This window comes from Engraulis encrasicolus, chromosome 21 (assembly GCF_034702125.1).
Source record: "Engraulis encrasicolus isolate BLACKSEA-1 chromosome 21, IST_EnEncr_1.0, whole genome shotgun sequence".
Classification (NCBI taxonomy): Eukaryota; Metazoa; Chordata; class Actinopteri; order Clupeiformes; family Engraulidae; genus Engraulis; species Engraulis encrasicolus.
Genome location: NC_085877.1, coordinates 10,929,114 through 10,945,147, shown reverse-complemented (window position 1 = coordinate 10,945,147; position 16,034 = coordinate 10,929,114). Strand labels below are relative to the sequence as shown.

General features: G+C 43.0%; 1 protein-coding gene and 1 long non-coding RNA gene across 3 annotated transcripts; one reads left to right on the top strand and one right to left on the bottom strand.

Moving 5' to 3' along the window:
- Window positions 1-7,896: 7,896 nt before the first annotated feature.
- Window positions 7,897-10,976, bottom strand: LOC134437524 (uncharacterized). Its single transcript, XM_063187015.1, has 2 exons — window positions 10,366-10,976; window positions 7,897-9,790 (listed from the first exon to the last, which is right to left on the bottom strand). Exons 1-2 carry the CDS (start codon window positions 10,851-10,853, stop codon window positions 8,617-8,619), a joined length of 1,662 nt encoding a protein of 553 aa, XP_063043085.1. The 5' UTR covers window positions 10,854-10,976; the 3' UTR covers window positions 7,897-8,616.
- A 1,290-nt stretch (window positions 10,977-12,266) lies between these two features.
- On the top strand, window positions 12,267-13,652 carry LOC134437523 (uncharacterized). Of its 2 annotated transcripts, none has more exons than XR_010032400.1 (3): window positions 12,267-12,396; window positions 12,562-12,619; window positions 12,980-13,652. It is a non-coding gene; the product is annotated as an uncharacterized LOC134437523 (long non-coding RNA). The 2 variants fall into 2 exon arrangements; XR_010032399.1 differs by having other exon boundaries at window positions 12,977-13,652.
- Window positions 13,653-16,034: the final 2,382 nt, after the last annotated feature.

Genomic DNA, 16,034 nt, shown 5'->3' with positions numbered 1-16,034 from the left:
AATACTGAGACCATTCTTCCACTCTACATGAAAGTGAAAGCCAACGTGTAAGCCCCGCTGAGAAACTCCCATTGTCATTGTCATTGTGACACAGCACTCCACAGCACACAAGTGCACACAATTGCAAGTGCAAACGAAATTGCATTCATGCTTCACCCGTGCCAGGGAGCAGTCCGCAATGGTGCCCGAAAGGGAGCAGTGCTGCAGGACGGCACCATGCTCAGGGTACCTCAGTCATGTAGAAGGATAGGGGAGAGCACTAGTTAATTACTCCCCCCACCAACCTGGTGGGTCGGGAGTCGAACCGGCAACCTTTGGGCTACAGCCATTATAGCCACAGTCTCAATTTGCTCTATTGGGCTTGAACCTTCAATCCTGAGGGTCAATGATACTGTAACTACACCATCTTTTACCAAGGCCAAAAGTGTTGTTCTCTCAAATTGCATCTTCAATATGTCTTGAACAGTGTTTGGGTGTTGAACCAAGTCTCTTTGAGTTGTTCTGCCATTTGAACCACCAGTCTTTGTTCTGGACTGCAGACTAGAAAAGACTTTTATGTGAATGAGTGCATGTGCGTGTATTTGTCTGGCCAAAGGCAAACATATCTTCCATATGGCCTGATTATATTTCAATAAGCTTTTGCCTTTTTCCAGGGACACTATACACACAGAAATCATTAAAAGTTTTCTTACATAACCTACACTGTATGTAAGTACTAATGGTAATTGAACCAAGACTTGTGTTTGAGGACCTGATTTTGATTTTACTGTAGGCCTATACTGTAGAGGACCTTTGCAGACTTGAACTCTGACTCTACATACACCTGTCCATACATTAACGTATTCATGTGTCTACTGAATCGACCATGAAAAACCCTCGTATATCAATCTGTATTAATTTAGGTTTACTTTCATTACTGCTGACTGACGTTTCTTACGCTCAGAGCAAAATCCTCCACTAGAGGAAAATGATGGTTCATCTTCAAGCCTAAAGTGCTGGCGCCCTCATGTGGAGTTTACTATGCACTGCATGAAATGGTCCACACCTGTACGTGTATGTGTTCAGTGCTGGAGAATTGTAGCATTACAACATATCGAATTTAAAGATGATGTACAATAATGTTTTCAAGTTACAGTATTTTAAAGTTATTTATTTATAATTTATTCATGATTATGATGAACTGTATGCACTACTGTAGCATCTCTCGTGAGCATTGAAAGCCCTCTATGATTCTGAACCCTCACCAACTGCAATGAGACATCTCAAACAAACAAAAACAGCTGACGGCAAAGGATATCTGGGCTTCCATAACTCCCATGCCTCTGCCATTGACGTCAATGTGAAACGCATCATGGCATTGATTAAGGCAAAGAGATTCCTAACCAAGTATTGAACATTGACTTATGTAGAAGATGTAGTGTACCACATTTCGACTGATTTGATATGACCCGAATTTCTTTCTTTTTTTCAGAAGGAAATTTTGATTTTATCACAATATTCGAATAATGTGAAATCCTCAATTTAAGGGTTTTTTTTTAAACTGAGAAGCCAAAATATGTAGAAATAAACAAATAAACAATGAATCTACAATCCATGAAAGCTTTACATTATTGATGGAATTAGGGAAATACATCCACTTTTTCATGATATTCTAATAAAGGGGCTTGGAGCTGTACATGGGTAGCCTCACGCACCATCCTACGTACTTCCGGCAAGAGACTTGGCTCCGCACTACATGAAATGGTAGTATTATGGGATGGTCAGGACTAGGCTAGTACATGGGGCCCTGGTAACTCAGTCACACATAACCCCCTGTATGACAACCCTGAATGGAACAGTAGCCTTTTCTTCTTTTTGCTCTCTCTGGTTGGCCCGTCCTTGGCCCCTTGGAGCCTGTGGGCCCTGGTAGGCCCTTCCTTGGCTTGGCCCCTTGGCCTTTGTGTAGCTGAAGAATAACAGCCTCATTTATTTCCCAGCAACAGATAGGCTAGATACCTTATCTGAACCTGGTCTTCAATCAAAATGAATATAAATACTTTGAATAAAAATATATCAATGCATGTATTGTATATTTACCATGTATTATTGCTGAAAAGGCACTTCAAAACTCAAACCACAAAGAGTGGAGGGTATATATTACTAACCAAAAGGGTCATCTAATGATCTTACTGCAGATTTTGCTAACCACAGCTCTAGTAACTGCATTTCAAATTAATTTCATCCGTCCTCAGTGGGGAACAGCACAGGGTTTGATGCCAACGGTTACTGACTCAGTACAGACAGAGGGCCTCATTAAAAGTAATGATTACATTAAAGGGGTGAAATGTAGGCCTACAAATACACAAGAGCAAAACATTTGATGAACTCCTTTGGGCTGATCTGGACCAAACTGACATTACGGCTGAGACATTACGTTTGAAAAGACGAGCTACCACAAGCTAATGAAACACTGATATAAGGCATAATATTATTGAGAAAACATGTTTCACACCTAGATGTCAAGACTTCCTGTTGAGCTATTTTGAGTTCTGAGTCACACCACATAGCCAGAGCATGACAGCCTCAGATAGCCTCTTCACCAGCCAGTTAGGTTTAAGTCTGCTACTCCAAACTTCCAAAGAGTCCAAATTCTAAAGAAATGTCTGAAGATATCGGCAAGTAATGTTTTCTAGGTCAGATTTCTTTACTTGTTACAAAAAGTATTAGTACTTGACAAGAGTAAAGAAATCTGACCAAGAAAACATTACTTGCCCCACTGGCAAATGTCTTGACACAAGTCTAAAAAGTCTAAAATTTCTAGTTCAAAGCAAACTAGTTAAATTAGCACACTTAGTAATATAAGTGATTTTTACTTAAATTAAGATTGACTTGATGCTTTTTACTTGAAACTAGAATAATAAGCTTGTTGATATTTTTGGTTTTTTTTTGCAGTGTTCTTGCACATTTAGGACATGTAAGTATATGTGTACAGTATGTATGTGTCTTGTATGTTATAGTGGATGTCATGCAGTGTGAGTACGGCAGAGTTTGGTTTCTCTGTCCGTGATGTCACATGTGGTTCAGTTTTAACTGTGTGTGTGTGTGTGTGTGTGTGTGTGTGTGTGTGTGTGTGTGTGTGTGTGTGTGTGTGTGTGTGTGTGTGTGTGTGTGTGTGTGTGTGTGTGTGTGTGTGTGAGAGAGAGAGAGAGAGAGAGAGAGAGAGAGAGAGTGAGAGAGAGAGAGAGAGAGAGAGAGAAGAAGAAGAAGAAGAAGAAGAAGAAGAAGAAGAAGAAGAAGAAGAAGAAGAAGAAGAAGAAGAAGAAGAAGAAGAGAGAGAATGTGTGTGTGTGGGGGGGGGGAGTTGAAGGGTCCTAGCTTCCTGTCTGCCTGGTAGCTGGAGCAGTCTGTGTTGGGAGGGGGTGGAGGGAGTTCAGCATTCTGATGGACTGATGGATGAAACTATTCGCCAGCCTGGTGGTTCTGGACCGGATGACCTTGATGATCTTCCCAGACGTGTTCGCTGCAGGGCTTTCTTGTTGTAGTCAGTGCAGTGAGTGACTGTTTGTGAGAATAGCACCACTGTAAACAAGACAATTTAATGCTGCAAGGATGAGAATGAGGCCACTTAACCATCAATAAACCACAGTAACCTGTAACCTCTCACCCAACAAGCTCTGTGGCACAGCCTGAGAGAGAGAGAGAGAGAGAGAGAGAGAGAGAGAGAGAGAGAGAGAGAGAGAGAGAGAGAGAGAGAGAGAGACATTAAACAGCTGCATACTAAAACAAAAGTAAAAAAAAAAACTAAAACTAAAACCAAAGTTTACTTTCACCCCACCCACCAATAATCTTCCTTTTTCAATGGCATGACCAAATGATAGAGATTCGATTAAATAAACATGTGCCTTTCAAAATTCTCTCCAGTAAGTGTTTCTCAATTCAACCATTCCAGTATGAGGGTATGGTAGGACCCATAAATATACAGCACTACTGAGCACTGAGAATATCAATCTCTCTTGAGTCACACAGCATGTTGGCACAGGAAGTTTACCACAGGAAGTTAGAGAGAGAGAGAGAGAGAGAGATGGGGAGAGAGGGAGAGAGAGAGAGAGAGAGAGAGAGAGAGAGAGAGAGAGAGAGAGAGAGAGAGAGAGAGAGAGAGAGAGAGAGAGAGAAGCAGTAAGGAAGTAGAGATGCACCTTGATGCTCCAATATTCGTGTGCATCTGAGACTTGGGTAAGGATGACGTTGCTTAAATATACAGTGCCCTCCATAATTATTGGCACCCCTGGTTGAGATGTGTTTTTTAGCTTCCAATTATTATTTTTTTTTTCTAAATAATATGGGACCTTAATGGAAAAAAAGAGAAAAATCCAACCTTCAATACAAGTGCATTTATTCAGTGGGGAAAAAATCCCACATAAACAAATAATTATTTGACATCAAATAATGTGTGTCACAATTATTAGCACCCCTGGTGTTAATATTTTGTACAACCCCCTTTTGCCAACAAAACAGCACCTAATCTTCTCCTATAATGTTTCACAAGATGGGAAAAGACAGAAAGAGGGATCTTCAGCCATTCCTCTTTGCAGAATCTCTCTAAATCATCCAGAGACCTGGGTCCTCTCCTCTGTACTCTCCTCTTCAGCTCACCCCACAGGTTCTCAATGGGGTTGAGGTCAGGGGACTGAGATGGCCATGGGAGGAGCTTGATTTTGTGTCTGGTGAACCATTTCTGTGTAGATTTTGCCATATGTTTAGGGTCATTGTCTTGCTGAAAGACCCAGTGACGACCCAGCTTCAGCTTTCGGGCAGAGGGCAACAGATTTTGATTTAAAATGTCCCTGGTATTTCAAAGCATTCATGATGCCATGCACCCTAACAAGGTTCCCAGGGCCTTTGGAAGCGAAACAGCCCCACAGCATCACTGACCCACCCCCATACTTCACAGTGGGTATGAGGTGCTTTCCAGCATGCGCATCTTTCGTGGTACGCCAGACCCACTTAGAGTGTTTGTTGCCAAAAACCTCAATCTTGGTCTCATCTGACCAAAGCACACGGTCCCAGTTGAAGCCCCAATACCGCTTGGCGAACTCCAGACGCTTGCGTTTATGATTGTGAGTGAGGAAAGGTTTTCTCCGTACATGCCTCCCAAACAGCTTGTTGGCGTGTAGACAGCGCCTGATGGTTGATTTGGAGACTTTGTGACCCCAGGATGCTACCATTTGTTGTAATTCTGTAACAGTGAGCTTTGGAGATCTTTTGATTTCTCTTACCATCCTCCTCACTGTGCGTGGTGGCAAAATAAACTTGGGTCCTCGTCCAGGCTTGTTTACCACTGTTCCAGTTGTTTTGAACTTCTTAATTATTCCTCTCACAGTGGATATGGGCAGCTGCAGTTGAGTGGCAATCTTCTTGTAGCCTCTGCCTGACCTGTGAAGGTCGACGCACATCTGCCTCACTTGTATGCTGTGTTCCTTTGTCTTTCCCATGTTTAAGAGTGGATAAGAGAAATGGCCTCGGTGTCACGTCATATTTATACCCCAGGGAAACAGGAAGTGATGAATTACTAATTAAATGTTCCTACATACTCTGGTAAACTTTGTAAACTACTGTAGAAATGACAGAAATGCTTCAATTATATTTATTTCCTGGGAATTGTTAAGGGTGCCAATAATTGTGGAACAGGTGATTTAATGAAAAATAATTATTTTTTAGTCAGGTATTTTTTTATTTTCTTACAATTCATTCGAGTTGAAGGCTACATTTTTCTACAATTTTCAGTGTGACAGTATTCTTCTGCAATAAACACTGAATTTATTTTAAGGCTTTTAACACATCTCAACCAGGGGTGCCAATAATAATGGAGGGCACTGTATGTATAGGCCTACCAGCCTACTGTACATGTTAATTTCAATCAATGTTTTATTTATACTGCTGTATTGTGAAAAATATTATTGTACAGTATATTACTATTTCAAATATCTGAATAGACTAATGCATAGAATATATTACACTGTATTGTCATCAGTGCCCCAATCTTATTGACCTGGTAAGACAGACTTAAATAGCTAGAGATTACAATGTAATAATTTGCAGTCTTCGTATTAGCTTTCCTATGCTCTTAGACCTAGTCATCACACACGTCCATCTACTTGTGCCTAAAGTTTAAAGGAAGGAGGGTTTGTGCCTAACTCTGAATAAGATTTTGAACTGAACAATGGATATAAGCCAATTATATAATATAGGCTATTATATAATATTAGACATACAGTAGAAAAATCCAATTTAGTTAATATCATTTTGGTGCAGTAATGTAGGCCTACATATTGAGCACATGACAACTGTATGTATACTCTGTATGAACTATGAATCAGACAAGGTAATGAAACAGTATTGTTAATGTTACAAATAACGTTTTTTCCCAATGTTCTAAAGTACATCTGTCTGTACTATGAATTGGGTGCAGTAGTGTTATCAATAAGGTTTCTAAACCTTAAAAAAAGTATCAGGAAGTGGTTGCATGTCTTGGCAGCTGCTGTATGGTGGATGTCACTAAATGTGGTTATAGCTTAGAAGTAACCCAGGTAGTCTTGTGGTAGTAACAGGTCATGGGAACTATGATATGCAAAAAGAGTTTGACAGGGTTTTTACCCCCTTTCAAATGAATGGTTTTTGAATCATCTTAATTGTTTACTCTTCAGCAGCAGTTGAAGACACAACAATGGGAGATTGTGACCAGGAATATATGTATTGGTGGATGGAAGATCATGATGGAAGAACCAAGATTTACTTTTTCAACTTGTTTGGTCTGATCGGAGGATTGGCTGCTCTGGTCTGGTCTGCCAGGACGCTGCGTCAATATCGGAAATCTGGGGGCAAAGAGTCGATCTTCATCACCACCCTCCTCATCATCGATGCAGCACACCTGATTGCAATATGCACCATGCTTCTCCATCATGTCCTCTTTGGTATTACATGCAGTTTTGCAGTTCGGCTTGCGAGTTTGTTTCTTCACCAGCTGGTGGCGCTAGAGGGAGTTGCTTCTGCTACACGCCCTCGCTTTGCTGCTGTCTTTTCTTCTCTGCCATGCTCTATCTTCCTCACCTTCATTGCATTTGTCCTCATTAGAGTTGTTGGTGGAGTTACGCAGTGTTGGGACGATTTTTATTTTATTTTTGAGACGTTGAGTTTTTTAACTGTCACTACTCTGATCCCAGTGTTCATCCATGCTGCGATGTGCATCTTGATTTGCTCAAAGGCGAAGCCTCATGAGGCCGCTGGAAAAGGCGTCACAGAGAAAACTCTGCTGGTTGAGTCGCTGGTCAGCTACTTGGTTCTGCACGGCCCGTGCCTTGTGGCTGTAGCGATTGCCTTAGGGAACGGTGCCCAGGAGCCACCTGTGGAATGGCTTCTGATAGGCTACGATGCTCCCCTGCAGACTATTTACTTCTCCATCAGTAGTTTATGGGTGATGGCAGACTGCATTCTGATTGTGATGGTCTGCAGATTACCCAGAATCCAGTGTCCATAGATAGACCCCTCCAGTTATTGCAATGACATTGTGTGTGTATTTGTCTGTCTTTTTGCGTGTCCTATGAGTTCTCAGGACCATGATCAGAGTGATGCTGAGGTTTTGCATACTGTATTTTAAAGGGGTGGTGCTCTTTTTCAACACATTATATATACACAGAAGGTGTGTGTTGGTTAAAGACCTGCTTATCAAGTTCTTTACATAAAATGATGGTGACTTAATGGAGATATGCCCGTTGTATCCTTGCTGTATCCTGACATTGACACTTGACAGAAGTAGAAAATAATGCCTGCGTGGTTTTTATGTGGCGTCATGTCATGGGTACATGTACGGTATATCTTGTACTCTTGTACGGTATATCCACTTTGCCAGTAGTGACCTGAGTGTGTGAATGAAAGAACTTTGAGTCAACAATGTAGTTGTGATATTGTGCCAAATACATTCTGATTGATTTGATTTTTATATACTGTATCTCTGAATGAGGTCGTGCTCTCTTAGCCTTTCTGTGTGCATGTACTGTATATTAAAGACTGAATAAAACCTGTAATAAAAAAATCAAATTCATGAATGATTTTCTGTTTTATTACCAAGCAAGGGAGTGAACCAGGGGGGTACAACAAGGGGAGACACACACATACGCACACACACGCACACACACACACACGCACGTACGCACGCACGCACGCACGCACGCACGCACGCACGCACGCACGCACGCACGCACGCACACACACACACACACACACACACAGAAACACACACACACACACACATTTGTTTGTATGGGCCCGCCCATCCTCACACAGTAAACGGAAGTGCCAAATAACAGGAAATGCCAAATGACAGGAAATATTTGGGCCTATCACACACACACTCAGCATGTTGAGAAGGATGGTGGGTTCAGGCTCAGACCCTTTCCTTTTTCAACATGATCTCATCCCGACCGATGCATCACTTTTCAACTCATTGGCCTCGTTTACATGGTGCCTTTAATTCAGAATTAATAATTCAGATTTAAATAGTTCTGTCACGTTTACATTGCACTTTCATTTAATTTTGAATTATGCAGTGTTTGCATGATGTTTTCAAAGCGGAATTAAGTTTTATTCAGAGTTAAATGTCTCATGTGAACAAGGCCATTCACCTGGCGATGACAATGTATTTGACGCCAAAGGTATGTACTCAACATCACGCCCTGGCGGCAACATGACCTCACTGACGGTTAGGTTAAGGGAAGGGTCTTGGTCGGTGGGGGCCGCGTCAACACAAGACACAGCAGGAATGCCCTCACTGTCAAACACTGCCACCTGCTCAAATGGCATGGAAAACTGATGCCAGGGGTGTGAGACTGCGTTGCCTTTTCTGGTCTTCATTGTCACCCATACCACTACAGCAACCACCAGAGCCAGCAGAGCACAGCCCAGCACTGGACCGTACAGAGAGCCCAGCCTAAACGAATCCCTGTACACAAGGTGGATGCTGCCCTCCATACAACTAAAATGGTCAATGGTAAACCGTCTCCATGTAAACACAGCACTGTCCTCCTTTGTGAGGTTGGAGATGGTCAGAGTGTAATTGTGTTCGTTGACACTCACTCTCCTCCCCAACTGCCCTGGTATTTCCACAAAGCCGTCAGCAGGGTAAATTAGATCTTCCTCTGACTGCAGGTCTTTCTTACGGTACCAGTAGACTTGTGGCCTACTGTCATCTGTGTCATTTAAAGTTAAGGGCACAGACACGCTCTCTCCATGAGAAAACAGCACGTCCAAGGGTAGGGACTGAGGGCACACAAAAAGGTCTATGGTTGTAAGTGCAAAAAGCCCGGTCTGACATGAGTATTTCCCTGCGTGCTGTTCGGACACAGCGGGGATGATGAGAGAGTAATTCCCAGACTGGCTGCCATTTAGCATATACATCACTTCCTGTGGGTGGGTCACATTCTGTGGGCCAGCCTGTTCAATTGTGACATCAGCGGTGGGTGTGCCCCAGTGCACCCAAGGGTTGAGGAGAGCCGACAGGTCTGAAATGCATGGAAGGGTTACGCTCTTCCCCTCATGGGTGAAGACATGTCCAGCGTACTCCCCTTGTGCATCATTATATGTCTGGCACTGGTCCTGTGTCCATATGGTGCATGAGAACCATAACGTAGACATCCCGTGCAGGGTGACCCGAGATAGGTGGGGGTGATCCAGCTCCAGCTGCAGTCTGCCCTTCAGATCCTCCACCAGCGGCTCCAGAGAGGAGCTGGTGTCCAGTACTAGAGAACTGTCGTCGTACCTGTAACATTTGAACAGCAACACGTTACACACATTATTTTACCTAGAAACCAGCTAAGTCAGAGGCCAGCTAAGTCAGAAGAGCACGTTGATCAGGACTAGGCAGAGATTTTTGCATTTTAGCATTATGCACTGTAAAAAAGGAAGTTTTGTTAATTCACCACTTGTAGAGTCAATTTAGAGTAACATTCCAAACATTCACTGATCCCGAAGGAAATTAAGGACATAATTCTAGAGCGACTTTGGTCCCAGAGTACTCTCTAGGTGTTGAATTAACACTGCATTTTTCTACTTCTAAGATCTACAGTACCGCACATGTGCATTTACGGTAACAATGGTAAAAAAAAAAGTAGGGGTACAATACTTATGCATGTAGGCCCCATGTAGGCCCCATAATGCATGGCGCTCTGCCTGTGGAACACTGTAATAAGCATTGAAAAGACCATAGTATTACACTTCTATGACATTACACAAACTCTTTAGCAACAAGTACATTACGATTTGGTAACAGCAAACTTATAACAGGGGCCATGTCTTAACAGCTCAATAACAACCAGAAAGAACATGTAGTCGCACCTGTACACCCTCAGCGCCGTGCCATTGCCTAGGGTCGCATTCAGCCTACACAGCTCCACACTGCTCACCCCTGCCACCTTCTCACTAGACACAGGAGCAGGTGGGGAAACTCTGTTTAAACGCTGTGCACAGACGATGAGATGGAAGCCTTCACGGTGAGTGATGTTGCTTTGTGTCCACCCCTCCAGCCGGTAGCGGCCTGTCTGGGCAAGGCTGTTGATTCTGAAGGTTTGGCGTATGTTGGACCACCCCGGGTCACACGTGATGTTGTAGCCCTCAGGTGGTGGGCTATGGGGCTCTGAGCAGTTGACCAGGAGGAGATTTCCATCTTCATAAACCCTGTACAGCACAGAGTAGTCCACCATTCCTCCCCACTCTGGAAAATACAGATTCATGACCTCACCCTCTTGTCGAAATGTGATGCCGCAATAGGCACCAGCGATAGACGCAAGCAGGAAAAATGTCCTTGTGTAGTCAGATCTCTTCATTCTGAGTGCCAATTATCTTCTGCGTTGCATTCCGTTATATTCCATTCCTTTATGTATGGGTTTTTTTCCCTATGCGTTCTGTTTTTGACAACTGAGACATCTGGCAGAGTGAACTTGCTAATGGTCAATTTCACATCAAGGGGAGAGAGGGGCAGAATAAGGAATATAAAGAGATGGGGGGTATTAAGAGAGCAGCAGGAAATGAGAGAGGGAGGGTGAGTGGGTGTGGGGGAGAGGTGGAGAGAGAGGCAGGAAGTGAAAATTAGGGAGAGAGGGCGAGAGTGGGAATGTACTCTGTACTGTGTGTGTGTGCGTGTGTGTGCGTGCGTGTGCACACATGTGTGTGCATGCGCACTGTGTGCCAGGACAAGTGCTGGACAAGGGGCTGCCATGTCCTTATGGGGAATTATTGTTTTGGATCCTTTGATGAGGGAAGCTGAAAGTACATAAGACATCGGAATTAGAATTGTTTGGTCTTTTGTAGAACCAGTAGCCGCATGCCATTCCCCCTTTTGTCCATGCTATTCCCACAGACTGGGGGAGAGCTAACTGGGCAATTGCCCTGGGCTGGGCTGCATCTTCAGGAGGTGGAAGGGCACCACCATTATCACAAAACCCCACCCTACCACCCCTAACGATAGATAGGTTTCCCATTTACAAACATTCACGCTGAGGAGGGGCAAGATGCTAAGCAGCCAATCATGTGAGTGCATTTTTTTTGAGTGAGAGCAGTTTCCAAACAATCAGAGGTTGCTGAGGGATCCTCAGCTGTGCGCGCAGACAGAGAAAATCTATGCATATTGTGAAGATTGTGAATGAGCACTCTCTTGTGTTGCTTTACTACTATATCTTTAAGCATGTTATGCCACTGGAAATCCTACATACAAACCATTCTAACATGAATGAATGATACTCTTTATATCTGCAGAGTGGAGATCACCCTTTATATCCATGCATGTTCATGTCTCAAGGTGTGATTTGTAGTAAAACAGAATAGAAATGTCTTTTTAACAGATTTTTTAAAAGAAAAAAAGTATGAATTAATATTAAGATATTAGAAAGGTACTCAAAAACCTTCCCCACACACAGAGGTTTCATACATTCCAGAGTCCAAGGTGTGAAATTACCCTGATAGTTCATCAGAATAGTTGTTCTAGGCTACCTTATTCAAGCTATTTTTAGAAGCCCAGTTACTAGCTAAACTCTTTTGACTATGACCTGAATGGATTATAACCTTCACAGACGCGAGCGAGAGAGAGAGAGAGAGAGAGAGAGAGAGAGAGAGAGAGAGAGAGAGAGAGAGAGAGAGAGAGAGAGAGAGAGCGAGAGAGGTAAATAGAAGTTTAGACAGTAAGACTATGATGTCACAAATAGGCATTTGAAGTAAAATTCCATTCCATGGGAGCTGAAGAATTCTGTGGATATTTCAAAAAGGCCTGGTAAAGGACTTGTCAAGTCCTTACCAATACCCTTACCCATACCCTTCCCTTAACTCCTCAGTGGATGGAATGGATGGATTCAAGCAGCAGGAAACGTAGCACAAGTAAGGCTTACACATGCACACTGTTATTAGTCTACGTGTATATCAAAGCAGGTTTAATGCCATGAGATACAAATAGACTAATTTGACATGTTTGCACAACACACCGATATGTTTTGCCATCACGACATGAGTGTGTTAAGTCCTATTTATTTTCATGAATTGTAGAGCTTGTCATCGCACACCTTCACCAGTGTTTACTTCCTTGACTCAGTCCGTGGCAAAGGTAAGCACTGTTCCTATGATTCTTATTAACATGATTCTTATTCATAAATGTGTGTGTGTGTGTGTGTGTGCGCAGCGGCGTGCACAGACATGGGGTGGGGGTGGGGGGTTGATTGTGAAGCATTTGTACATTATCATGTCAACAAAAACATACATTACGACAATGGAGAATATCTACCTCTTTGAAGTCCTATTGCAACAAAAATCTTCATATTTACACTATTCAATCTCTTCAATCTGAAAATGACAGTTCAGACGTCATCTGTGTGAATTCTTGCCATTAAATATTTAGATTGTTTAGAATATAAAACCTATATCTGTTAATCTAAATGTCAATTTCCCAAAATGTACTATTCAGCAGCAACTGCAGGAAACCCCCAAGCAACAGCCACAAGCCAGTGCACGACCATGGGAAGACTTTCCAAATGGTTCGTGCTGATCGGAGTTGTCGCTGCTGTACTCTGGGCCGCCTGGACTTGGCAATGGATCCCACTCCTGCAGTCACCGCCAGCCCCACTTCCTCCCCCTCCCCCACCACTCTACCAAGAGATCTTGGCCTCCTTGTCTGTCCTGATTGGAGTTGCTGCTGCTGTTCTCTGGGTTGTGGCCTATCAAATGCATCCGACGCCACCCCCACGCCAACGCCCTTCGCACCCTTTCCCACGGCACGAAGGGATCATCGCCCACTGTCTTTTCAACTTATTTTTGATGATGGTTGGGATTGTATTTTTCGCCACTGTGATCTACACCGTCGGGGTGCTGCATTGGAACCCCCATCCACACCAAGGGGTGCAAGGAATATGCAACCTCATCCTCTTCTGCATCAATGCGGCACTATGCATATTGCCCAGCAGTCACGCACGGCGCAATGGTCTTAAGTACCTGAGGATCGGGATTTTGTTAGTTCACCAGTTTTGCCGTTAGGGGGTGGTTGCTGCAGTTATCACATCCCCCTTGCTTTGCTGCCCTCAATCAAAAGACCGTTTCCTAATATGGCAATATATTAGACAATAAAGCCTTTTGAATCTTCTGAACCCTTGAATCTTCTCTTTTCTTCGCCCATCATACTCATCATTACATTCATCCGGGAAATCATCATCGTAGTGTTCACTCCATTTATTTTCAACGATAATCATTTTGTATAGGCCTAGAACAGAGTACAGAAAAAAGAATATATATGTATTTTTATTGATCATTTTAACAACTACAATGGAATGGAGCAGTCCCTGTTCCGAGAAACCGTAAATAATTATGATAAAAAAAGATATTGGAAAATTACTCAAAAAACTTCCACATATCCATGTCTCAACCACTCACATGCACCATCCACACATATCACAGCCATACACATCCACGTTCATCCTGTACGTAGGTATGAAACTACAATTACTAATTTAGTGCAGTAATGGCTGATGGGAAAAAGATATTTGTCAATCGGTTTGTCCTTGGTTTGAACTGTTGCCCTTCAGAAGTAGATACAGGTCCATAAAAACGTTATCTATGGTATTATGAAGGGTCTTTCCTCATTGAGTATGCATGCATTGCCGCGTGAAGAACATAGTAGGGACACGGCTCTGATGTAGGTAATGTGATCTAGACCAGTGGTTCTTAACCTTTTTTCCTTAACGCACCCCCTTACCTGTACTGAAGACAAGCCGCGCACCCCCAACCCAAACTTCTACATGTGTATACTTACTAAAAATGATTTTAAGTGATTAATTGAAATGATCCTTGCTTGGGACATTAATCAATACCTTAATTAATTTAACTGGGGACCAAATGTGTTTTAATTTTGTCATAAATTGACCTAATTATAATGTTCCCAAGCAGAATTTTGGTCGCAACCTCAACACAAACAAAATTCCGCGCACCCCCTGAAATCTCTGGTGCACCCCCAGGGGGTGCCCGCACCCCAGGTTAAGAACCGCTGATCTAGACGTTCAGCTGAGCTGCAATGTCTCAAAACAACTACCTCTGTACTGTACATACATGTCATGGAATTTTGCAATGCATTTGTACGGTAAATGTCTGGCCCCGGGCCTTTCAGACGGTCTGCCATTACCTTCACATGCATTCTCAGGGCCACTGAGAGCTTTGGATGGGACCCGAACAAAGTCATCTGAAAGCTCCCCTCCCCACTCAATACAATAAAATTGGGACCCAATTCTGCCCCCGCCCCCAAAATAATACAATCAGTGTGTGTGTGTGTGTGTGTGTGTGTGTGTGTGTGTGTGTGTGTGTGTGTGTGTGTGTGTGTGTGTGATTGAGAGAGCGAGATTGTGTGTGTGTTGCTGGTTTGGGTCAATATGTAAATCATGATTAACATCAGGTGGATGCAGTGTGTTTCATTTATTTATTTTTGCAAACCAAATGAAAAAAAAAAGTGACAAAGTATCAAAGTAAAGAATGTAAAGGGTTAACTAGGGTGACTGGTTGCTAGGCTAGATGTGCTATCCAGGAACTGCTTACACCATCGGATGTGTCGCCTGACATACTTGTAGATTAATGGGTGTCTGTGTCTACTTTGCTTCCAAAAAGTCCCTTTGCCATCACCCACAGACCACACTGAGGCTGTCTGGGTTATCTGCTGACCAGTTCAACCAGCAGACAGAGTGCAAGGCCCCTAAACTCAGATCACTGAACCATTAAACCAAAACTAAAGTGAAACAGCAACAAAAAGCATGTAGCAGTTCCTCTATTGCTCCTGCCATAAGCTCTAGCGCCCTCATGTGGAGTTTACGATGCACTTGATTAAAATCTCAGCATGCAAGAGAAAAGCACCAGTGGCATGGTGAAAGAAATGTTCAGGTTACTGGTGGACATTCCATGCACATTTTTCGCCATGCCACTGGCACTTACCATAACCTACACCCCTTCACTTCTACATGACCACTGATTGTAGGCCTACTTCTGCTGTTATGTGTGTGTATCATTGAGAGTAAATAGAATGGAGGCCAAAATTCTATTTCATTGTTGAAGCCAAGTTGGAGCCAAGGTTGGACCCAAAAAGACCAAAAAATGGCCAAATCCCATTCATTCCTATGAGAGACATAAAACCCTGTATCTCCCTTAAATGCCACTCCAGGGGGATAATTTTTCGCTCAACTAGTAGGTCCCCTTGCTCTCCAACTTACCAGGGTGGTGATTTTTTGTGGTGATGTTTTGTTTTAGAGAGATATTAAAAGTTAAATTGACCAATGAGCATCAGAACATGGTTTGATTGACCGTTAGAAGTCTTGTTGTTGTCCAATCAGCACCTGCGTTTGGCGTTGCTAAGGTGGAATGTAAGTTGGAATGTTCCCAAATCTGGCTTCAAAGCGTTGAATGGCAAATAGCGTTGATTTGGCGTCCATTCTATTTACTGTCAATGGTGTGTATGTATTGACCCATCAATAAGTCAGTCTTCTTATTGCACA